This window comes from Stegodyphus dumicola, chromosome 1 (assembly GCF_044657685.1).
Source record: "Stegodyphus dumicola isolate Sdum_Otavi_A_Nest chromosome 1, ASM4465768v1".
In the NCBI taxonomy this organism is placed as follows: Eukaryota; Metazoa; Arthropoda; class Arachnida; order Araneae; family Eresidae; genus Stegodyphus; species Stegodyphus dumicola.
The window spans coordinates 36,418,342-36,445,425 of record NC_140768.1 but is presented as its reverse complement, the minus strand read 5'-3'; the positions used below and the strand labels follow the sequence as shown (position 1 = coordinate 36,445,425).

At 31.7% G+C, this 27,084-nt stretch overlaps 1 protein-coding gene across 1 annotated transcript in view; it reads right to left on the bottom strand.

The window, feature by feature from the left end:
* The window catches only part of Appl (amyloid-beta-like protein), a 310,493-nt gene that overhangs the window by 205,007 nt on the left and 78,402 nt on the right, over window positions 1–27,084 (bottom strand). The window contains exon 2 of the mRNA XM_085813964.1: window positions 13,424–13,606. Within this exon, the coding sequence (XP_085670090.1) occupies window positions 13,424–13,606 (183 nt within the window). The remainder of the gene's footprint in view (window positions 1–13,423; window positions 13,607–27,084) is intronic.

The window sequence follows — 27,084 nt, the reverse complement described above, 5'->3', positions numbered from 1 at the left end:
TTTGGCACCTTAATGAATAATCTGCTTCAAAGTAATTAACACACGACTCAATTATTAAAGATAAAAGCAAACACAGAATGAAAATTTTAAAAATTAAGGAAGTACCTTAAAATAAATTCACGAAACTGAAATTAATAAGAATCCAGGACATGACTCATATATTTTTCGTAAACTTTCGAGAGTATATTTGACAGCTTTTCAGCACATGAAATTACTGAACAGAATCAAGTTAGTTTTAAAAACTTTAAAATGTTAATAATTTATTATAGATTACAAAAAAAGGTGAAATGATATTATGGTTTGCGAAAAATAAACCACACGATTTCCTTTGCATAAAACGTCGAATTACATATGCTTGCACGGTGCCTCTCAGCTAACTGTACATAACTTTGTCCCGCAAGACTGCTTTAAAAAAAATAATAACTCTTTTGAAAACCTATAAGGTTAATGTTATTATATTTTACATGATCAGTTCTTTTCATGATTTAGACCTTTAGTGTCACCTCTTCTTTCCGTTTCTCTAGCAGAATGCAAATTTAGTTTGAGAAGTATTCAATCTTATAAGGTATCTTCTCCCTCCTTTCTGTATGTCTTCGTGGTGTAATGGTAGCACACTCGGCGCGTATTCGAGAGATCCAGGTTCGAGTCTCGGCGAGGATATTGCTCATTTTTCATGTCTCCTGCTTCAAAATAACATAACCTAATGACTCGTACAAGCTGAAGCTTACGAATTTTAAAACAGAGTGTGTTTCTGTCTCTAGAGGCCAAGTTACTATGTTTAACTATTTCTGTTCAGATTACAATTCTTCGGCTTTGCATTAGTTGCCGACAGTTCAATTGTTACGCCGGTGAGACGTTTTGCGCCAACTTCGCGTTAAATCAAACTGTGTAGTCTTTGAGTACTGAGTACATTCGAAATTGACTGTTACTTTAAATTTCATCGCTACAAGTGGTTGGCTGATCCTGTTAAGCACGAAATGTGCAATTTAATAAAAAGGTCATTTTGTAACCTGTAATTCTACATTTTTTGTCTTTGTCCACCAGACAAAGTAATAATTCGCTCCAAGTCTGTTAGGAGTTTGGATAACAGTTTTTGCTACCAAAGACGAAACCAACAAACGAATAAATTTCTTTCTGTTGTAACAATACTACAGTTAAATCTGAATCAAATTTGAAAGAAAAATTCGTTTTTAACTGAAAGTAACATACGTACACGAATAATTGAAATGCACAAGCAGCCTTTAAAGATTATATATATCTGCCTCGCTACCTTCGCCTCTGACATTTAATGAAGAATATACTATATTCTTCATTATATTATATACTATAAAGAAATTAAAGATAGGTAAATAAAATTGCAAAATGAAACAAACTAAGCTTTAATACTGCGCTTAAGACTTCTTTCAATTACTGTTAGTTTAATTTCTATTCCAGTGTAAACTGAGTTCAATAGCTGTTAGTTCAATTACTGTTAGTGAATTAACAACACTAAATATCATGCTTATTTCTTCTAAAATTTCGATTAGGATGACTATTTTATCGATTAGATCGCTATTTTGAATATCGATTATAAGTTCAGCTACAGTCTTAATTATTTCAAAGCTACCAGTTTGTGATGGCTGGGGGCAGAATGAGGCGGCCGCGTTAATTGAACCTGTTCCACAAGGGATTAGAAACTTTTTCTGACTTAGTGACAGGAAATTCTGGTCCCTTTTAAGAAATCAACAGGAAGGCCTAATATCATGGAAGTTCATTTTCATCTCAATACTTGATGCATGATTTTAATGCGTTATGAAAAATATCTGATTTCGATTCATTGCGAAACAAATTTTAAAAAACAAATAATAATAAAAAGAAGAATTTCAACATCATTTGAAAAAAAAAAAATTGGTTTAGCGGATTTTTCGAGCTGAAGAGCTTTAAAAAATAAATTAATAAATAAATTTCTTCCACGGGAAACAATAAATTTGACTTACCAAAGTCCTATTGTATTTCAGTACTTAAATTTAAAAAACAAATAAATAAAAGTTTTCATCCAAAAAATAAAACTATTTCTTGAAATGTTATACTTACTAAAAATTTCGAAAAAGAAAGCAGAAGTTCTTTATATATATTTATATATATATATATATAAACTGAAGAAACAAATGAAAAAGTTCCCTTACATGCAAGTTCCACACTTAAAAAAAAAAAAGAAAAAGAAAAAAAAAGAAAAAGAAAAGAAAAGCAAGAAAGAAAGAAAAATTCAATATCTGATAGTGCAGCAGACATATTTCAGCAGAAATGGACGTATGGGAAATAGTGGGAGAGAGACAGAATTCAATGCATATACAGTAGACCTCATCCAGAAAACGCGAGTTATAATATTTCAAAATCAAAGGTCACGTATCACAAACTAGAGGACATTACGAAACTTAGAAGAAAATGGAAAAAAAAAAATAAATAAATAAAACGAAGAACAACAGACCCACAGAATATCGCACAAAAGATTTCGAAATTACTTGACGGCCGGTAGATGGCTGATGGATTTAAAAAAAAAGGGTGGGGTACGAGCATAAAAGAAAAGGCACCAACAGATCAGGTATTATCGGAAATAGGAAAGGAGTAGGTGCTTTTTTATGCACTCTTCAAAAGTGGAAAAAGAAGTACCTACCTAAAACGGAACGCAATGCAACTATCAAATGTGTGTGAGAAGTGAAGGAAAAAGATTTTTCTTTTTCTTCTACATCAGAAAATAAAAGAGGAAAATAAACCTCAGGAGCCCGCTCAGAATCGAAAAATCTCAAGTGTGCTTCGAATACGGTGAAAACTAAAGATAAAAGATCGAATTCGAATTTATATTCTGCGATAGCAGAACACGTACTCTCGCAATACCAATGAAATTATTTACGACCTAATATTATAGTTTGTATGCAACACAGCCATTTCAAAAATGTGCCCCTGCTATCCAGCTCTTCAAAAACGTCTTAAAAATTAATCACTTCTTAATTTATTTTTTGTTATCCATGACACAGTCAGGTTATGACAATCAACACTCTGATACAATTTTCCAATTTCTGACACATCATATGAAAAATCGCAGATAGCCCTAGCGTGCTTTGCCATAATAAACCAAAACAACCAAACACGAGTTTTGAATAGTTATTATGAAATGCTAAATACTAACAGTTGACCGGTTGATCCATGTACAATCTGCAGTTTCTGCAGGTTGACAAATCTGGAGACCAAAGCCTCGGGGCAGTGCTTCACTGGTAGTACGGAGTTGGCCCCTCCTTTCTTTCTTACCTCCATGGGCGGATCGAAGTGCATATGTTCGCTGTTTCAGTCCTACCTGGTTGATTCTACAGTGCTTAATCGCCGTAGGTTCCTGATTTAAGTGTGACGCCTCTGTACCGGTTCACCATCACTACGGAAGCGAGCAAAACTCTTCTAACACTGTACCAAATCCAAAAAAAAAACTCATATTGTTACGTTATGGTATGTCTAAGTGGCCGAAGCAGTAGCTCAGCTTATTCAGAGCACGTAACAAGACGCAATAACTCCGCGAAATTTACGTTTAGTATGTTCTGTTGCATCAATGAACAATGCATTGAATATGTGGATAACATAATGCATATCTGTGGTCTGTATAACATCTTTATATATGTAGTCAATAAAATCCTTCTGTTAAATATCAATGTACAAATCAGACCTGTTGTTCGAAGCACTAAAACTACAACATGTCAGAAGAAATGTAACAAAATAACTTACATAAATTTGTGACTTAATTGTTTGATCTATATAAAAATCTCAAGTCGGATGTCAACTCGATGGACAGTAGAGTAAAGCGGAATACATGTCTAAGTATAGACAAATTTATTATTTTCACTTACTTTGCGCTTTTCGGCGGAACACTATGTAACAATTACGAACTTTTGAAAGCTTTTATTTAACCTGTTGTATATTTCAAAAATATAATAAATATAAGTTCATGTTGTCAGTTTAAGTAACAACTACTCACAGGGCACATCATTTCGTATAATATAGTTCCAGGAATAGTTTTCCATATAAAGTACAACTTCGCAGGTATTGAACTGCTATCTAGTTCTTCTTTAAGCTAATGTTTAATTACTTTGAAACAGATTTTGACACCTACCGAAGAATTCTGTTTCTTGAATCATCGAGAAAATATTCATGGCAACTATTACAATGCATCGATCAATCATATAAAGATATAGAAGAAATATATAAAGATATAGTCTTCAAAGAGCTAAACGAATAAAGAAATTAACCAAATTTGAAAACACAAAGACTTTGTCTTTCAGTTGTTTAATTTTACGCAGTTTTTTCCTTTATTACGCCCACAAAAATACGAATTTCGTCATTTTAAAATCCTTAAGGATTAATGAAAAGAGTCCTAATTAAAAATGGCTATATGTAGACTGAGAAGGAAGTGAAAAAATGTAATATTAAAATTCAGTTTTCGTTCCGAAGTTGAAATTCAACTGAGGTTTTAAAATCACCTACGTTAAAAAAATTACATTAAATAAGAGACTTCAGCCTTTTCTTTTTCCTACATAATCCTAATATATAAGCAAAAGAATATAGAACTGTTAAAACTTTGTTGAGATTTTTCTTTTTGTAATTTTTTTCGTTAAATTAATTATGCGTAAAAGCGGATTTTCTCAAAGATATTAAAAACCAAAGTTAAGATAACTAAAATGCGAGAAGACTTAATAAAAATTTTGGCTGTAATCTTTTTATTTTCTTTTGTTTTGGATACAAAACAAAAGAGATAAAGTAATCATTGTTCTCTACACATTTCTTCCAGTAGAACTGCATTTCCGAAAACGAAGTTATTCAAAGCAGAAATCAAATTTTTAAATTTTTCTTTGTAGTTCTTTTTTTCTTTCTTTCATTCTTTAAAAAGCTTTCATTAAAACCAATGAACTAAATAAGAGAGCATGTTTAGGTTCATTTAATTAAAAGAAAATAGTAGAATAAAAGAATAGGAACTAAACACGAATACAACCTCCTAATATATACTTTCATTAATTTAGTGACCATCGTAATTTTAGGCCAATCACAAACGACTGATAAAAGTATTTATTAAAGACGTCAATCATCATCACATCATAAATGTTAATCGCTGTAAAATTGCAAATGCCCTTATTAGAACGCCTCCCCTTTTCCAAATTTTTTTAAAAATTAAGTTGGACTAACTGAGCAGTATATTAATGCAAATATTACACACGATAAATAAAACCTTTAATTCTTTCCACAGTAATCCCGAAACAGAGCACAAACAGGCATGCGCGATCTGGACAATTGCTTTTTCTAAGCTGCGCCAATGCAGCGGTCTCCAACTCAAACTGCATACAGGCCAAATGCATGATCCTAAAACAGCTGAGAGGCTAAAAGTTTTTTTTTAAATGGAAAATTTTATTAAAATATAGAAATAAATAAATTTTAAGTTTCGCTTGCTAAAATTTTATCAAAACATGCATATACAATAATAATACAAAAAGAAAAAAATTCAAATTTATACTTCTTAGAAAAACACCAGAATAAAAAAAACTCAGACAAACAATATAATTAAAAAAAAAAGCGTTGTGACAGTAATTAATACTGCTTATTTAACTTAACACAAAAATAATTAACTTTACTGAAATTTAGCTTCACTGCAAGCAAACCATGCTTGCTGGAAAAGCAACATTACACCTCCTTAATGCAATATCCCAAATTTTTTAAAAACATAAATGATTCAAACAGATGAAAATTTTTAAATATCGCGGAATACGAAGCTTAAAGTGTGGTGGAATAATATTGTGTGTGTTAAATGTGGAATAGTATAAAATATCATGTAATAATTTATAATTATAATCGAAAGCTTTTAAGCATAATTTTGAAACATTGGAATTAAAGGGCAAGATTAACGAATAGGATAATTAACCGTTATTCATTTATATATATATATATAAAGAAAAATTTCTGTTTGTGTATCCGCGGTATACTCAGTCACTAGTGTAGCCCCCTATCGTCACCAAATTTTCTACAACTCTTTTCTGGGTCCTGGGAAAGGTCGATGTCCACTTTTTCCCCCAAAAAAAAAATTCAATATATATATATTTTGCGAGAATTTAACGAACTTCTGATCAAAAACTCAGCAATCTGAAAGCTTTGTATTGCCACTCCGCAAAAGCGTAAGATATATATATATGTTTCAAATTTAATCAGAATACTCGGTGATATAAAAAAATTGTGCTGTCACTCGAGAAAACGCAATTATATTAATTTATCTCGAGTTTAATAAAAAAAAAACTCGCCTATTCAAGAGAAATGTGTTGCACTGCCCCAATTAAAATATTTCAAAGCGTGTTATCGTTCAGAAAAGCGTAAAATATTTAATTTTTCATGCAATAACAGGCACGCATCAGCATGCGTGTTATTGCATCAGACGCATTTTCTTCGCTTTTGAGAGTGAATTTGTAATAGTCATCACAACGCGTTAATTTTGCTGTCACATCAATTATGCCACTAGATGCCACTTGTACCTTAAGCACGATAAAAAAAAATAATAATAATAAAAAGAGCATCACGAGCTTGTACGCACTGTTCCATCTAGATGAACACTGCACGCTGATTTAAATCTTGATGCATTCCATTACGATGCTAATTATGATTACAATCGCCATCCAAGTGTGGTCGTTGGAAGGACTAATAAATTATAATGTATCTCAAAAATAAGAATGAAGCACAAAGAATATTGCTATGTGGATAGAAAAGCGAAACTGCCGTACCAGATAAGGAAAAATAAAATAGTGTGTATCTAAAAGCATTTCAATAAACAAAATTAAATGACAAATACTTTCTTTCCTTTAAGTAGCCAACGATTGCCGGGAAAGAGCTAGTATAAAACAAAAGTAAACATTGCATGCATTCATACCTTAAAACGAATTACATTTCAGTAAAAAGAAAAAAAAAAAAAAAAAAAACTCTTAACAGAGGTAAATAGTAAGCAACCAACATCTCGAAAATTACTCCAACATAGAGTCTATATGCCTATCTAATATTATCCTCATGTCGCTCAAAAACCATCGGATAGTGATAAACTACAAAGGTAATGTTATTTCTTTTTAGGCACACTTCTTAGTAATAACAATTTACGCTTTCCAATATTTCAAAAATTATCCCAAAAGAAAAACTTCAAAGAGTGTATACTCAAAATAAGATATCCTCAAGCATATAAAAAAACGCAACTGCCAACAGCCATAAAGTGTTTCATCCTCTTTAAGCTTCAATTAAGTGCAATATTGATTTTTAAAGAAACAAATGAAGGAAAACTTGTTCAATTAGTAGAAGTACTTGAGAGCAGGTAAGTGGAGTGAAAACACTTGGGTACTCAAGTTTTGGCATCAACATCTTAAGATATACAGAAAAATTTCAACACACCCCACTAAGAGATAGATAAGAACATTTATTAAAATAACCCCACCCCATTCAATTTAGTCAATTAAAATAAACTGAAAATATTATGTGAATCTTTACTTTCAACATTCATTCAAAATTTTTAGTACCTTGAATATTTCAGAAAACTTCCTTGAAAGAAAATCGTTCAAATGAATATTAAAAACAAGAGTTCAATAAGAAACCCAATCTTAAATTTACGCAGAGAAAACTACACTGGATTTTCCTAAGAACTACGCCTCCTCGAAAACAAAAACTTAAACAAAATAGGCAAGATCTGAAACCACCTATTTTACAGAAATGAGACAGCCCTATACGAAAACAGCATTTTGTGGACAGAAATATGCATTAAATATTAATGCCACAGGGCCACTTCGCCGCGAGGGGCGCTGGGTCAGTTCCATTTACTAACATAAAATATTAACGCAAATTATGCCGTTATGTCACTTAAAAATAAATAAGATTTAAAAGATTAAAAGTTTTCTTCGTGTTTCATTTTCTAAAAGACGCTGATATTGTTAACTTAGTTCCTCAAATAGAAATGCAGATATACAAGCTTATAGACTTTATATTAATGCCTTTCCCTGGAAAAGTTCCATAACACAAACAACTTACCGAACTAACAATATCATATTAGGTCTTTTACTTGGACATTAGCCTTCAACTGCTGTGACAATTCTTTCGGCACAATTTATCGTGAGCGGTCTCACAAGCCGTTATAAAGAAACGCGTAAAAATACATACTTTTGTGCCTTTTAAAGGAATGTCATAGATAAATTCATGCATATAATTCATTCAAATCAATTTATTTTAAATATAAATCATTAATTTTACACAGTTGAATTCATATAAAAAATGACTATTTTCTTCGTTTTAAGGAACAAAGCTTTCAAACAACAAAGATTTTATTAAACTTGCACGAAAATATCTGACTTCATTAAGTATTACTGTCAGTTAAACCATAATTCTATAAAAATGAATTTAATTATTAATAAATTAGTATATCTTTGTTTACAAGGATGAATCATAAGATGATACACAGGCAAAACACATTTTTTGAGAGCACCGAAGGCACACTGGTTCCTTCCAAGCTTTTGTATGTTGTCTTTCTCTCCTTACAAGGTGGGCACAGACTACATGTTTTTTTCTTCTAACTTTTCTTCTTGATTTGATAAATCCAATTCTCCTAATTTCCTTCCGTCCAAGAATTCTTCTAACTGTTATCTTCAGTTCCCTTGGCAAAAAAGCGGAAGTTATTCCAACTTTCAGATGCTGTTTAATAAGTTCATTAGCTAATAAAAGCATTTTTTATTCGTTTCAGTTTTGTAGCATTAGGGTATGACTGGAACAATAAGTATGAACATAAATTTTAAGTATCTTCGCACTCTGCTCTGGAGCCTATTTTTGCAGGATGTTTCAAACCAAGGAGCTGAATTATTATGTTATGCTTTAGAGTTCGTACCGCCCCGATTTGGTTCTTTTTTCCACCATTTGAAAAGCTTCTTTTCATAAAAGTTATCATTTTGTTCACAATCATTAGAAAAATTACGATCATCGTATGCAGAAAGCTCATATTCACTTTTGCTTTCGCTGTGAATACTATACATGATTCTTCAGAATTAGCGCATTCTACATCAAAAATATTGTTGACAAGATATTCAGTTTCTTTTTCAGTGAGATATATGAGACGGTTTCTTGTAAAATTTGAAGTCATATTTATCGTTTTTACGAAAAACAAGTATCCGATAAATAACTTCCATCATCCACTAAAACTGGTACTCATTCATCTGCTGTGAGCGGTCTCCCAAACACCTTAAAAAGTAAAAAACGTGATAATTGAAACCATGATAAAGCTAGAATTGTGAAACTGGATATGTGACTTTGCGGGACGGGTTTAGGAAGGTAGGAGGAAGGACAGAGACCATTCTCCGTTTTTAGGAATGGAAACGACGGTTAGAAAATCCTCAGCGGTCTTTTAAACCGCTCACACAAGTTAAAGGTTGTAACAAAAATTTGATTTTAAATTGATATATAAATTTAACTGAATTTAATAACGTCATATTAGGTAAAACAGATTGATCAACAAACCTATTCTTTGCAATGTTATTATCCCCGATATCTCAAAAACACTGAATATATCAAAAATTAATGTTAAGTGATAACAGCTGATCTTAACAGTATAAAGTATCTATTGTATGGGATACAAGTGCCTATTAGGATCGAATGGTTCAAATAATACACATTTATGAAATCCAAACGTTTCTATTACTACGCTATTTTAAAATAGATTGAATAGTTCATTGGTCTTTCCCTTCAGTCTTATACTTCCTTCTCATTATGAGTTCTAGAGACCAGCACGCAACACAGCGGAGGACAGCTCTATCAAAAGGATACGCCCAATTGGAAGACTCGCGTACACGCCCAAGTTCGAACATATAAAATAAATCGAATCTCCTATACCTTCCCTGCTGTTACAGGAAATGCAGGGAGGGGAGGGAGAAATCCTGCTTCTATCTTTGACTTCATGAGAAGCCACCAACGCAAACGATGGAGCGGATTTTATTGCTCACCCCACCAAGAAAAATCTTTCATTCTTCCTCCCTTGAGACCCCTTCCAAAGTGATCTCTCCTGTTTTCCCGCAAGGTACGCCTCGAGTTCTAAAACCCAACAGGAGAACAGATCCGAGCTTGAATACATTTGCTAGCTACAGACTTAACAACGATGCATTAGGGGTTACCATCAAATTCATGAAGTAAACGTATTTGTATATGCCACTGCTTTTATGGTGCTGTCAAGTTGCTTTCATGTCTTCATTTTTGTCAGACTTTTTTTTTTTTTTTTTTTCCCAGCCCAAAAGGGACTATTAGTCGCGGATTTTGCGTTGAATCACTATAAATGCGTCGTTTCGCTTTCCGTTCGACGACTCTGTTGCCATTTGGCAAAATGTGAGATATTTGTCTTTCAAAATAAATCTGTCTTTTGCGGATTAACAAACTAAGCTATCTGAAAGCAACAGTTAGTTCTTAATAATATCCGTTTCTCACTTTTAGATCTGATTGATTCTCACTTTTAGATGGGACTAATTTAAATCTTAAAAATGCATTTAATTCATGAGCTATCCATTTAAAAATATTCATTATCCGTTTAACGAATCATACATTCGTTAAAGTTTTATAAAATATGAAATAGACAATAAAGCAAATCCAAACTAGGACTTCCAGCTGCTCATATTAGGGTGGAGAACCACGTCATTCAAAATTTGATGGCTTTTGGTACCGTTGTTTTTTCCACAGTGAGAGAAACATACATACATTCATGTAGTTTCTTCATTATTTAATTTCTTTAAATAAAATACAAGACGATAACATTTGCTGGCAACAGATTGAAAAGTGATACAACGTTCTTAGTGATTCAATGCAAAATGAAAAAAAAAAAGATAATTATTTTTTCACCAGCTGCAATTCTTTTTCGATCATCTGTTTTTCTATATATATGAAATGTTTCGAAACTACGTTTTTCGTGTTCGAAGTGATAAGTATTATTCAAAATAAAAGTACTTTCTTGGAATACAGATTTCAAGTACAGTTCGTTAAAATCTTTTCTAGGCAAGCTTGGCGCGGATTAGAACCTTTAGCAGAAAAAAGGTATCTGAAGCTTTTTTTCTTAACCTAGAATTTTGGATAGAAAAATCAAGAAACTTGTAATTAACATTCTTGTGGATTTCAAAAGCAACATCATAAAACCATACTGCGTATGATGGACGTAAAAAGATGCAAAAATTTGTTACCCTTTTTTACTGGATTAGGTTTGCTAAATCCAGAGTGAGGCATCACATCTAAATGGAAAAGATGTTAAAAAAAAACTTAGATTAACATGGCATTCAAACGCACAAGCCGCAATAGCTATTTAATAAGCATAGCAACAAATGGCATGATACAAGACAGACAAACCCCTAAAATAATGTTCGTCGGGAAAAGGATGACAGGCGAACTGCCTTCTTAGCGTCAGAAAACTGAGCATCGCAGTAATCGATTACTACATAGCAATTTTTATCGATTACTACGTAGCAATTTTAATGACTACGTATACCTACATGAAATGCCACCCAAATATATCCCGGCAATGGTATTTCTCTCTCTACAGCTACACGCATATATCAATAAATGTTTTCTCCCACAAAAGAGGAGACGGAAAAACGAAAAGAAGTAACAGCAATAAATATCAATAAAAAGAAAGTAAGCAAATCGAAATATCTTCCCTCCACAATGACGAACTGCAGCAAATGCTTAGAAGAACAGCTACGCCGTTTATTGATATCGACGATACTCTCTTCTTGTTCCCAACTCTTAAGCTATTCAAGAATGTAACAAGAAAACCGACGCTTATTTCTGAAAAAGGAGATGGAAAAGAGGAAAAATTTGGGGAGTAATACAGATCAACTGAAAAATAGCAGATTATCATGGTTAAAGAGAACTGGAAAATAAACAAATAAATAAAACAGGAAATTTGTATTTGCTCAATGCATATACATTGATATATATATATATATAATATTTTAAGAAACTGATTGAGATAAAATGAGGGCATTGACGAATCCTTTGAATTAATGCAAAGGTGTGATGCTCATAATTGGTAATGGATTAATTTTTTTGCTTACAATAAAATCAGTTTTGAAGCTAAATATCTGTATGAAACCGGCGATGTCTCTGAACCGGTGATAAATTTATACTTAAATAAAATGGGAAATATTTAACTCTACATAATACGTTTCAGCGATATATTTATTTCAATAAATAAATAAATGAATTCCAAAAGAAAATTACTAACCAAGCGAATCTAATACCTAATCAAAGGGAGAAAAAGGGGCGGGACATTCTTCTACAGTTTACTACTTATCATTTCAGTCGAAAGTGCTTCTAGCATTTCTTGTGTCTCCATTTACCAAAATCAATTCGAACATCCAAGCTCCCGTAAGTTAGACGTCCAACAATATTCAGTATCACAATTTTGAAAGGCATGCTCTAAAAAATCGGCAGATTACAAAAAGGTTTAATAACAGCAAGAAAATTAAATACTTGGAATATTTTTGCATCTTTTCACATTCTCTTCAAGTTTGTTTGGCCGTTTAATTAAAATACTCGATATCTATGGGCAATTACTGTCCAAAGGCCAGCTAATTGATCAGAAGCATTTGCCTCAACAAGGGAACCTATCAGTCATACACTCGTGTCATCACTGAAAGCACCGCCCTGAATACATTAGATAGGCCAATTTTGTACCCACGAGAAATGTGAAGAAACACATATACAGCCAAGCCCTACGCGGAATTCGAAACCATAGCCCTGTCTTGGGGTTTTTACCGCACAATTCGCTAATAGCCGCTACTATCCTACAACTCAGCACCTACCGGCAATGGACAATTACTTCATGGAAGAAGAGCTAAGGAAAACTGGCGCCTATTTTATCAGATCATCTCATTACGTAGTGTTATTTTTAAGCAGGTTTTGAAAAAATAAAAAAAATTAATGAGACACTAATTTACTCAACTATACATTAATTTGAATCAATAATATTCTTTCAACGCTTCAACAGATTTTGTTCTGCCACTGCTAAACAAATCAGCCATTTTGTCGGAGAAGTCTGGAAGACCCCTTTCAAGTGCCTTATGAAAACTGCATTCTTTTTCCTCAATGAAATTTTACAATCTTAAACCATCAGCCACTAAACGGTTCAAAAAAGAATATTTTTTCAGATGAATGAAAAGCAGTGCAGATGTTTCATACGATCTCTTCGATTAGTAAGTTCACGTGAAAACCACCTGCTAGATACTATTATAAGTTAATACATACTATAATAACATCATACATACACTCATTATCATTCACACTTCTAAATATAAAAGTATCTATTTAATTTTACAAATTCCTTTTGCTTGAAATGAATCTATAGTCTTTCAATGACGACAAGATAACTTACCTTTCGACAGTATTCGAGGATCTCAAGTTTATCCTTGGTACAGGTGGCTTTAGGATCTGTATCGGTCACCCATCGACGGTTTTCGTCAAGGTATTTGTTCAGCAACTTTCCATGTCCGCACAGGACTGCCACCATGGGCTGGAAGTGGTTGGGACCAGAATCCAAGTTATCATTTGCGTCTTCCTGCACAACAAGAAATACACACGTTAATAACAAAAGAAAAAAAAGTATTTGACTTATTGCCAGCATTCCCTCTTGTATAATTAATCTAGAACAAGAGAGAATATTACAAGCTGAGTATGATTTAATCATGCTTTTCAGAATTAAAGTTAATAATTAATTATATTTATGGTTAATATCAGTGGTTAAAATAATATGCGTCATCTTCAGAAATGTATTGCTACCAGAGTGATAATGATTTCTTTTCGACGCTTTACTAAAAAAAAAAAAAAAAAAAAAAAAAAAAAAAAAAAAAAAAAATTAGCCACAAATTCATGTGTGCTAATAACCAGATTTTTATAAAAATATCATAATTTAATAGGGTAAATAAATTACTTTAATCAGTCTTTAACCAATTTGAGTAAAATTGATGAACTGATCCATCATGAAAATAGTGTCATGGATTCGAAAGAAATACTGACACTGTCCATAGGCTTCCAGATGAAGAAATCTACTGCATTTCCAGTTTTGGAGATACACTTTACTAAAACCAACATAACGGAAAAGATATAAACTTCCAAAGCTTCGACATACTAAGTACCCAAAGAAGAAGAGGAGAACTTCATACTTTACGTACATGTTGAAAATGCTCAAATTATGTAAGTATTATCTAAAAACCGCAATTTCTATGATAATACTTCGGTGAAGCACAGTCGACTCAGTTGTGATAAAAATTTGGAGTAAGCTGCAATGGTTCTCTGCAATACAACTCGGAGAGACTTTTCTACATAATTAGAAAGATGCCACTCGAAGGACAGACTTGCAGACAGACGTAGCCTAACTGAACCTAATGCAAAGTATATTTTTCTCCATAGTTAGTACGTCTTCACGTGAGTTTTGACAATTCATCTGAGAGCATCTAAACCAAAATCTACTCTCCGCCGCGTGTAATGCAGAATTTTATGCGTTACGCAGCAGAAGGCTGCAGGTAATGCTTCTTTCAGTTCAATAAAAAATTCACCTTCATTTTATAAACAAAATCCTTAAAGCCCCCCCCCCCAAAAAAAATCACAGACAGAATATCTAATCACCCAGTGTCCGCCAGCACTGTTCTTCTACGACAATGCTATACTATTCTCTATACTTCATGGTATTGTCTTCTACGACAATACCATGAAGTAATTAGTATATTATTATTCATGGTGTCTTATATGTTCTATAAAACATTTAGCACCATCTAGCTAGAGACATTACAAACTTCCGTAATGGTAATTTAATTGGGAAGTAAAATGAGTTGTCAACTACTACAGTTTTATTTTTATAGAAGAGAAATAGCATTATTTTCTCCCTTCTTTCCGCATGTCTTCGTGGTATAACTGGAATCATGTTAATCCGGAAGTCTGGAGTTTGAATTCCCGCAAGGGCATTGCACATACTTCATAGCTTCTTCACTGAAAGACCTAATGACCCGAACAAATTACGAATCATGTCGCAACACAGGGCAACATTTAGTCTGATAAATCCCTCCTCTCCAACATCACAGGCTCCACCAACACAGAAAGGAATGATTTGAGTACGAGCGCCCATGAAACCAAGAAAAGTTTTATAATGACTCACTTCTTCGGACGCTTCCCAAATCTTTAGATAGAAGATTATGTTAAACAACTTATTGCACGAAAACACTGGGTTTTCATGAAGATTTGGTCTTGAAAAATGATTAAGAATCAAAGGACAGAGATTACTACGGCGTCAAAAAGAAGAATGCCATTATCTGGAAATGTTGTTAGCATGAAAAATTACGACAATCGACTAGCACTTCTCAGAAGAGAATTCACAGTAAAGTTGTTAGGGACCAAGTTACCCACTCTTTGTACAGTCATTCTATCAAACACTCGAGGCGAGTATACGCTCATAAAAAAGCGGTTTCTTGTTATTTCACTCACAGCTCCGTCTGCACAACATGGAGTTTTATGGTCAGCAATAAAATGTTATAACCAGCCGGCAATTTTATCGTATAAAAGATAGTCTTTGAATTTTATTCATTAATAACAAAACAAGACCGCACTTTGGCAAACAGCCATTTATCTTAATCGTAATCGTTTTATGAGCCTCGACAAGGCTTTGCGCGCAAAGAGAAGGGATAAAGAAATCTTGGCATTGAATAATTCTCTCCCTTCTTCAAAATGATATTCCTGACAGCAATATCCGCAATGCCCACATATAGGAATCCTCTAGCTTCCTTTCCCGCCACCACTTTTTTGTCCCCCTCCCAACAATAGAGAATAGGCTGCCAGAAAAGCCAGGAAGAGATGCGGGTATGTCTATATCGATACATATGCAAAAGTAGGGGGGCACCATCTGGAAAGACCGAAACTATTTCATCCGACAATCCTGACGTTTTTTGACAGAATGTTCGGTATACCGTGTGTGACAGGATGAGCTGGATTCGTCCAGAAAAGCGAATCGCTTCTATAAATGGGAATTTTTCCTTCGCAAGAAGATATCACAGAAAGAACAAGACGCAAAGAGGAAAATCTATTAAAAGCGTTAAACAAAAGTACTGAATAAATTCGGGAGATACTTTTTTTCTCTACAGAAAGGGGGGAAAGAGAGCTAGGAAAAATGGTTGATTAATGACACTCTCCGGAAGCAGGCGTGATTAGAATTTAAATATACGAGTAATTCTATGCTTCATTACTTCTGTCAGGAAAATAAACCCAATGCAACCATATAAAAAAAAGTGTGAATAATGAGCAGATTTGAATAATAGCACCTAAGCACAAGATCAATATTAGATACGATGTACCATATTTTAGGATAAGTAAAAAAAAGTTAAAACAAATTAATTGTTTCAAGTACGTACGGTTGCACAAAAAGGGAAGAAGGAGAAAAAAAAAAAGGTTAGGAGAAAAAGTGATAAAACAGGAATAATAACATTAACTTAATTCAGTTAATCAAAAAGGAATCAATTAATAACTACGCATAAAAATTCAAGGTTACTTTAAAAAAAATCTGATATCTCACACACACTTTTATGAAAAGTTATACATCGCAAAACAACATCCTGAGCTCGAGTCATTAAAACTCCTCCAGTTGAAGTTGAAAATAATAGTATCTCCATACGTAAAAAATATAAGAACTATATTTAATATATCAAATTTTTAATTAGAACATATAAAACTAAATGAATAAATAACAATAGTAAAGAAGTTCTCTGAAAGTTAGTTGCAAGTTTAAAAAAGACTTGGCGTTAGGGAACAGCCTTTTTATCCTATCCTACACGTTTCATAAAACCGGTGAGACTAATTCAGAATGAGGTACAATTTATGTGCAAAGAAACTACTTCATTGTTTAGTATGCTTCTAAATGCCAGTATAATAATTTTAAGGACTAACAGGAATAAGAAATGCAAGTGGATTTAAGATAAAACTTACATTTAACTATACTACCTCCTTACTTTTGCAAACATAAAGACCTAGAAGATAAAACTTTTATCTTCGTGAAATCTGCAATATACAAGACAGACATAAGTTAATTTCTTTAATTAATTAATGCAAAGCAACAGAGACTGTTCAGGATGAAATGACTTCCTGGTGCATTTTATACGGAAAATCGACTATCATTCACATACTACGCCATTAATCCAATAAATTCTGCGACCAGAACTGAATACAAGTTGCAGTTACCAATATTCCAAGATACCAGATCACATATGTTATCTATCATATTATGCTTTATTCTAGTATATTTTTGAAGTTATCAAGATGCAAAATCCTTAATGAAAATAAAAAATAAATAGGCTGTTGACATATGGCTGGATTAAAAAAAAAAAAAAAAAACACCCGCTACTTCACGTGCATACATCGTTCAGATACAACGAGAAAGTCAATGCCAAAATTTTACACGATTTATGCATTTAATTAAACCTGCCTCCTTTAACGAGCAAGTCTGTAGAATTTTTGACGTTAATATGATAACTAAAAGTACACTGAAAAACCCAAAAGTTAAAAAACACAGTTTGAGTTTTTTCATCAGAAGAGATTTAGGCTAAACGCATATTTTACTAAAACGAAATCTGAGCTAGCAAATATGTAATCAGTAACGTTTCTATAACAAAGTTAAGCATAAGCTGTTGTGTATTAAAAATTAATCAGCTTTATCAACTTCCACAATACGAACAGTTATTTTACAAACAAGTTTAAGTTTAGTTACAAGCAAGTTTACCATGAATTCAAATCCTAACTGATTAAAAATTAACTACATTAAATTTTCAAAATTACTAATCCTTAAAAATTTTCTTCTTATAATGAAAGAAACTCTGTCACTATTATTACGACTATTTATCAACTTAAATCTTTTATTTCCATCATATCCTTTATTACTCGTATGTCATATTTCATAAAAGCACAAACTTTAGACTTACTTAAAAAAGGTTAAAACAATCCATTCGAAATAAAGATATGACATACAGAAATCTTTACTTTTAAAATGGATGAAATAACGAAAAATGACACAGTAATGGAACCAGAAAAGTATGGAATGGATTTTTCTAAATCCTATTAAAAACTTACAATTTTTTTCTCTAGAAATTTCAGCTCATCTTTCTATCCGATCAATTTATTTTTAAAATATCAAACGATCTCCAGCGTTTTCAATTTGGATTGCCTTTTTTTTACTGTTCTAATGTTCAAATCTCGATTCAAAGAACCATCAACTCATGAAACATAAAATACATGATACATCTAGAGTCATATAACTGAAAAATTTGATGCGGACACCAGATGACTTCCTTGTACGGAATATTAAATTATGCACATTTTTGCTGCATTTCATTTACACTATTTCCTCGAATTTCATTAAAGATAGATTCCTCATTCGATTAATTCAGCTCTCACTTCGCGGCAAGGCGAAAATACATCAAATCTCAAAATATCTCCATTAAAAATTGAAAAATATAAAACATAAAACACCAAAATACAGTTAAAACAATTAAAAAATAATTTTTACAATTAAGAGTTTCTACACAAAAACAAGCAATTCGACCAGCAGGCAAGAAGGCAGATTTTTCGGTGACACTTGGCAAAAAGACACTGAAGGTGCAGAAACTGACTTAATTCATTATTCTACTAAGTTTCAAATGTAAACAAATATGGCGGCTACAGTTTAAAAAAAGGGGAGCTTAGGGGCATTTAAACAACTCTTAAATTGTTGATAATTCTGCATCTATTGCATGCAGATTAAGTAAAATCATAAAAACCTCAACCGGAACATAAGAACAACATAATTCAATCATTTTAAAAGCAAAAAAATATACAATTTACCACCATATAAGAACAGAAAAACTGAGCTCACTGACAGAGTGGGTATATATAATATATATTTATGTATTTTTGGCCGATTGCAACCAAAAAGGGAGGTGCATATCTGCATGTTATAGCAGTCCTATATACAAAATTCCAACGTTCTGAGGCTACTCGTTTTTGAGTTATGCGTCTCGCACGTATCTACGTACGTCTGTACACCTAAGTCTCGCACGGATACCGACGTCACGAAAAAAATTTTTTATGAATTGATTTTAAATCAATTTTATAATCCGTTTGGGGGAAAGCAGTCCTTTATTCTGTCCTTACGTACAGATGCCATGCAAAAACATCGTTACATTGTATTCGATAGCGGCCAAAATGGATATTTTCTTTGAAATATGATACTCGAAATTGCGATTACAAAAGTTCCTTTATTTCGCACAAGGAAGTAAAAGGGATTCTTCAGTAGTGATAGCTGTTGCGATAAAAGATACTGATTCCCATTCCGAGGCTCAGAGTTACAAAGCTAGCTAGTAAGTTTCATCAGAAATGTTACGAAACTCTTAAATCTCTATACATCGTTTTTTCTCTAACTCTCAGAGCTAATCAGTTCATAACAGGAACAGGTACAAGTACCGTCCCCCACCCCCTTTTTCGTAGCTTGCATATTTCTCTCGTCAATGCTGCAACCTAAATTATATACAGAAAACTGCTTAAGCATTAGTAGTATAAAAATACGGGTTCACCTGCACGCGGTGTGCGGTGTGGGCGTGGTCAATGACGTCACAGAGGGCGGGGCCAAAGGCAACGTCATCACACTAGGAGGCGGGGTGACGAGTGGAGTTGAGGTGTTGGTAGATTGCTGATTGAGTTGTAGACCTCCTGCTTTTCCTTTAAAGTTAGTTTTTTTAAATTGGCAACGGGAAATATTTTCTGCATCTTAATTTTGATGAAATGGCGATGATGCCCTCTATTAATGAAAAAGTGAATGATATGTTTTAGAAATATATTTTTACGTCTGGTGTTAAAATTATTCAATGCGCGACTCTGAAAACAATGTAAAAGAAACAAATATAAAAAAAGACTTTCCTTTAATGAAACTACAAGATAATTTTCTTTTTATTACTCAATTTTATTCTGATACTTTTATTCTTTCTAGTTTTCCATGAAACTTTAACTTATTTCTCAGGTTTTCTGTTCATAATAACATATTTATTTACTGTCATATTTTTTTAATACTTAACGTTTCTAATTTGTAATATTTTATTTAATTTCCACATACTATTTTTTTTTCATACCTTTCATACCATTTCAGCATACCCTGATTTTTAACTTATATATTATATTTCACAAACGTTCCCGCACATGCTGTTTATTTGTTACACTACTTAATTTTAGATGCAATTTCACACTTTTTTTTAACGTTATAATGTTCAATATATTCTGAATTTTAACTTCATTTACTTTTTTTAAACCATTCTAGTATTCTATACACACTTTAACTTAGTGGTTTGAAATTCTATTTAAAAAGAAACGTTTATTTTTCGTGATCTTAGTTCTTTTACTAAATTTTCTGCAGAATTTCTAATTTCTTTTACATGTTTAACAATATCTTCCTTACATTACCGAATATTTTTTTAAAAAACTTAAGTCTATAACTGTTAATTGCGTTTCTTACGTTCATGATTTCCCTTCTGTGTTTATATTTCTTAATTCTAGTTTAACTTATTTATTATAATGTTTTTATTTCTGTCTCATTATTCGTAATTCCAACATTTTATCCCTTTTTATTCATTTTAACGATATGGATTGTTTTCATTTACTCCATATTCAAATATTTCTTTACAATTTTTAAAATACTTGTTTTATTCTCCGATCATAATAGATCATCTACAGGTTTTACTCAGAAATTTCCATTCACAACTTTACAGTTTAATACCATTTATATCTAAATGCATTTCTTTCTCATATAGTTTTACGATCTTCAAAGTTTCTAACATCATGTTTAGTTTTAAATCCCTATTACCTTTATGTGTGTTGATAATTTTCATTTCTAATTTTACAACCACGTTCAGTGTTTCATCCACACATACCAAAATATTTCTTACATCTTCTGGTATTTAGTCTATGTCATATTTCAGTACTTCAAATGAATTTACACTGCTCACACTATTATTTTTTCATGTTTTAGAGACACTGACTATATTAATTTTACTATTTTTCATACACTAATTGCATCTATGTCAGCACTCATGATAAAGTAGCAATTGTTTTGCATCACATGCATAAAGAAATTCTTAAAACCAACTTTTTCAATATCGTATTCAAATTACTGTTTTCCAGATGGGAATTACCAGTATTCTTTGGTTTTACTCTGTTACATGTTTTTAAATTTTAACATCTTACTTTTAATTCTAACATACATCTTTCGAACAGTTTTTTCTTTTAATAATAGCCTTACCTTATTTGTTCAAATTAATTCTTTAATTCACCTTCTTTACTACCTTTCAATACCTTCATAATTCACTATGCAAACGCAATGTCTTTCACTGACATTCTGTTTAATAATACTACAAGTTTCCTTAATTGACAAAAAGCGAATCATTTCTCAGTTCAAAATAGAACTACTATATTTCGCACAAACATTATCTTCATCCATTCAAGACACCCCTTAACCTGTAACTGACGTAGCGATAGGAAAGGAGACTCTTATCATATGCTCTTTCGACATTTGAAGTTTCTAGAACTTCTTTGACAAGTATATCAAAACCATCAGAAAATATACTTAACATTTTTACCCAGTTTAAAGGCAACATACTGTTATAAGAATGGTTTTAGTTAAATTTATAAGACAAATAAACACATTTTGTGCTAAATAGGCATAAACATTTAGATTCAGAATATTTCTTTTTAATCCAATGTAAAACTTGAATTTCATTCATGATACGGATTGTCTCTTGATTTTTTTGTTTACCTTACACTAATAGAAAATTTTTATTTTACAAGTTCAGCTTTTAACGAAATAGAAATAAAAACTACGATACACCTGGTGTTTTTAAGAAAAGGAACTTTGATATAATTCTGGAAATGTAAATGCTTTTAGAGTTTTTTTCTTTCAATAACGTTGATTTTCATTACTTTACTAACTTCAATAATTCTCTTATTAGCTAATATGAATGAAAGAAGATTGTCAAAAATGTGACACAGTATAATTCTTACGAACATACGTACCTTTACCAGCATACAGATATTACCGATTGAAATGAAGAAAGATACAGATATTTTACTCCAATCTACATTAAATTAAAAAAATATTTAAACTTTCATACATTCCAAAGAATAAACGAAAACTCAATAGATATTGTCATGTTTGTATATATGAGATAAAAGTTTTATGAATGGTATTTAAAGTAATGCTTAGAACTTCATAAAAGCGAACATTCACTATGTTAATACACATATCATCAGTTATTTACATAATTCAATGTAATATTAATCATTACATGTACTATATGCATATATATTTAAAGTTTAATTGTCTTACAATTGAATAATTAACTATTGAGAGAAAGAGGTTCATATCTTACACTATTTAATTCACATGGAACAAATTTTTCCATCAACCACATTGAACCGCGTTTATTAAATTCGCCAAAGCTCTTTTATTTCTGCATTTTCACACTCACGACACATTTTAAATGTAACTATTGATTACCATTTCAAACACCGATATCATAACTCAGTGTAAAACTACATCATAACTCATTTTTTCCCTACTAACTACAATTTTATATATTCAAGAAGTACATCTAAGACATGATCATTTTCTATGTTCTAGCAAATCGATTCAATTGCGAACATACTATTAAGACTTGCGATTTTAGAAGACTTGCATGTATTAACGATGTCAACGTTTCTTCGTTTTTGTAAGATTCGTATCAAACCATGTCGCATTCGAATGTGGTGTAAGAGATCACTTTTTCTTTTAAACACTTGTAAACAATGGATGCAATTTATAAGAAGAGAAGTATCATGCTGTTTCAAAACATCATCATCAGCATATTTCTGTTTCTTTTGACACCAGCAAAATTTAAAAAAAAAAAAAAAAAAAAAAAAAGAGGTTTGTGAGATTTTCTTCAAATTCTGTTTTACTTGAAAAAAATGTCCGAACATTCAATACGATGTAAAGATTCATATTGTTTTAAATTCTTATGCTCACTAAATATTTTTTATCACGATTTACTCTTAAAAGTAACTTTATAAGTTTTCATATCCTTTTTACATGAAAAGAACTTGTGATATTTTCAACACGAGTGAATCACTTGAAGCATATACTGCACTGTAAGCATACAATACTTAAAAAAATTGTTATAAAAAATAAAAATACATTCATTTCACCAAGAAGCTTTTCTATTTAAATACATTTATTTATTTCCAAAGAACAAGTTTCTGTATTATACATAAAATATACTTAGAATTTTCTTTCATTAGTTAATATCAAATTAACAACAATATCCATTTACTGATATTTGATATACATGTTTGCTTTAAAATTAAAACTAAAATTTCAATATATTTCTATTAAAAAAAACATAAGGAAAAAAAAAAAAATACTCATAACATCAACCAAAGACAGAAATTTAAATAGAATAGCTGTACTTATATTAGTGCATTTTTATAATCTTCATAACATTTCGATTCAAAAAACCTATTACAAAATAAATGAAACATTTTTTTCTGCCTTAAAGAATCTCTTATATTTTTAAAATTAATACATAAAAATATATCTTCCCCAATATATTTAATTCTATCCTCAACACTTATTATAATGCAATCATGTCTTGTTTGTGAAGGATGATTTACAATACAACCTTCGCATTTATATAGCTTTTTTATCACTGAATTTAATTCAGTTTTGATAGAGTTTATGAGTTCTTTAAAAAGTTCATCATCATCACTTACCATATCCGAACAATTGTTTTTACATTTGATTTGCAACGGTAAAATAATTTCAAAAATACTTTTATATAAAGTATTAGATACATCAGGAATAATTTCTTTCAATTTTTTAAAAATATCACAGTTTACTTTTAGGTATGTAGGTTTTAGTTTAAAAGAATTTTCATCTTGTTTAAAAACTTGTTGAAAAATACACTCACCTTCTTTGTTGAAAACTACCAACTCATTATTGCAAATGATGCTGGCAGTCGTATAGACCAGATTAAATTCATATATTTTTGAGGAAAATTCTTGCCATGTTGCAGGAGTTATAACAACACCGCGTGTAGTAGGGTATAATATTTTATTTTGTTCCACACATTCACGTAGATGAATATTCATTCTGTTTTCAAACTGATTTATGGACACAAAATATCCCCAACCAAGAGTCCACTGTGCAATCAACTTCGAACTTTCTTTTTTCTGTTCTCGATTATTCGGCATGAAGATATTTTCAGGAACAGACTTCATATAGTGGGCAAACCAGTCATCCTCTGGAAGTTCATCCTCATTATCTTCCAAGCGTCGTTTTTTGATTTTCGAAATTTTTATGTTTCGGAATGTGATACTAATTCTAGGATCTTTAACGTCAGGTTGAGAGGGTATTCCATGCATCCAAAATTGGTTCGTTGGGGGTTTCATTACAAGGAGAGTTCCACGAGTTAAGTCCACGCTTCGAGATGTGAAATTTCGCCTGGTAAATACCATTTGACGTTTTGCACCTAAACTGATGATAGGTATATCACTTTCAGGTTCGAGACAAGTTTCATTGTCTTTATGCGTTGAAATTTTCGCCACTCCGTCAGGATAATAGTTCAATAAAGCAAAATTATATTTTTTGCCAGTTATCGTTTCAACATAATCTTTTACATTTAGAAGAGTTTGAGTCCATGGTTCTGCACAAATGCTCGTTCCAGAGAATTCGTAACTAAGTCCTTCATCACCAAAACCGAGTACTTTTCTTCGTGGAACATACTGAGTCCCATTAATTTCAAAACTAATATTTTTAAAATCATAATTTGATAGTTCATCTAGCAAAATATCAGCTTCATTTCGTGAATAAAATTCTTCGTATAATTCCACATTTAACTCTGTATCACATATATTCCTCATATTCGCTTCTGAATCTAACGACAATTCTGAATGATATAGAAATACGTAGCATTCTTAAATAGCAAAAATTATCTAAAACATACATTAACGAAATGATTTCATCAACACTTATCGTAATACATTCTTGTCATGTCTTGTTTGTGAAGCCAGTCTTTCCGGCGTCATATGTGTAAAAATAATCATGATAGGATAGTGGGAAAGAGTTATACTGTCCTAATGTTGTTATTCTGAACCTCGATATTACATATATGCATAAGGAGAATCTTAAAAGCATCATCCACTTATCATGATAGAGTAATGGAAAATTTCTAAAACTCTGATAATCATACGCGAAAGAATGTATTATCTTAAGGTTGTTGTTGCTATTCCAAATTTGACAGTACATACAGAAGTGAAGGAAGATCCTTGATAAGCGCTGTAGACTTCACGTTATCATGATAACGTCGTTAGATTCAGAAGCGAATATGAGGAATATATGTGATACAGAGTTAAATGTGGAATTATACGAAGAATTTTATTCACGAAATGAAGCTGATATTTTGCTAGATGAACTATCAAATTATGATTTTAAAAATATTAGTTTTGAAATTAATGGGACTCAGTATGTTCCACGAAGAAAAGTACTCGGTTTTGGTGATGAAGGACTTAGTTACGAATTCTCTGGAACGAGCATTTGTGCAGAACCATGGACTCAAACTCTTCTAAATGTAAAAGATTATGTTGAAACGATAACTGGCAAAAAATATAATTTTGCTTTATTGAACTATTATCCTGACGGAGTGGCGAAAATTTCAACGCATAAAGACAATGAAACTTGTCTCGAACCTGAAAGTGATATACCTATCATCAGTTTAGGTGCAAAACGTCAAATGGTATTTACCAGGCGAAATTTCACATCTCGAAGCGTGGACTTAACTCGTGGAACTCTCCTTGTAATGAAACCCCCAACGAACCAATTTTGGATGCATGGAATACCCTCTCAACCTGACGTTAAAGATCCTAGAATTAGTATCACATTCCGAAACATAAAAATTTCGAAAATCAAAAAACGACGCTTGGAAGATAATGAGGATGAACTTCCAGAGGATGACTGGTTTGCCCACTATATGAAGTCTGTTCCTGAAAATATCTTCATGCCGAATAATCGAGAACAGAAAAAAGAAAGTTCGAAGTTGATTGCACAGTGGACTCTTGGTTGGGGATATTTTGTGTCCATAAATCAGTTTGAAAACAGAATGAATATTCATCTACGTGAATGTGTGGAACAAAATAAAATATTATACCCTACTACACGCGGTGTTGTTATAACTCCTGCAACATGGCAAGAATTTTCCTCAAAAATATATGAATTTAATCTGGTCTATACGACTGCCAGCATCATTTGCAATAATGAGTTGGTAGTTTTCAACAAAGAAGGTGAGTGTATTTTTCAACAAGTTTTTAAACAAGATGAAAATTCTTTTAAACTAAAACCTACATACCTAAAAGTAAACTGTGATATTTTTAAAAAATTGAAAGAAATTATTCCTGATGTATCTAATACTTTATATAAAAGTATTTTTGAAATTATTTTACCGTTGCAAATCAAATGTAAAAACAATTGTTCGGATATGGTAAGTGATGATGATGAACTTTTTAAAGAACTCATAAACTCTATCAAAACTGAATTAAATTCAGTGATAAAAAAGCTATATAAATGCGAAGGTTGTATTGTAAATCATCCTTCACAAACAAGACATGATTGCATTATAATAAGTGTTGAGGATAGAATTAAATATATTGGGGAAGATATATTTTTATGTATTAATTTTAAAAATATAAGAGATTCTTTAAGGCAGAAAAAAATGTTTCATTTATTTTGTAATAGGTTTTTTGAATCGAAATGTTATGAAGATTATAAAAATGCACTAATATAAGTACAGCTATTCTATTTAAATTTCTGTCTTTGGTTGATGTTATGAGTATTTTTTTTTTTTTCCTTATGTTTTTTTTAATAGAAATATATTGAAATTTTAGTTTTAATTTTAAAGCAAACATGTATATCAAATATCAGTAAATGGATATTGTTGTTAATTTGATATTAACTAA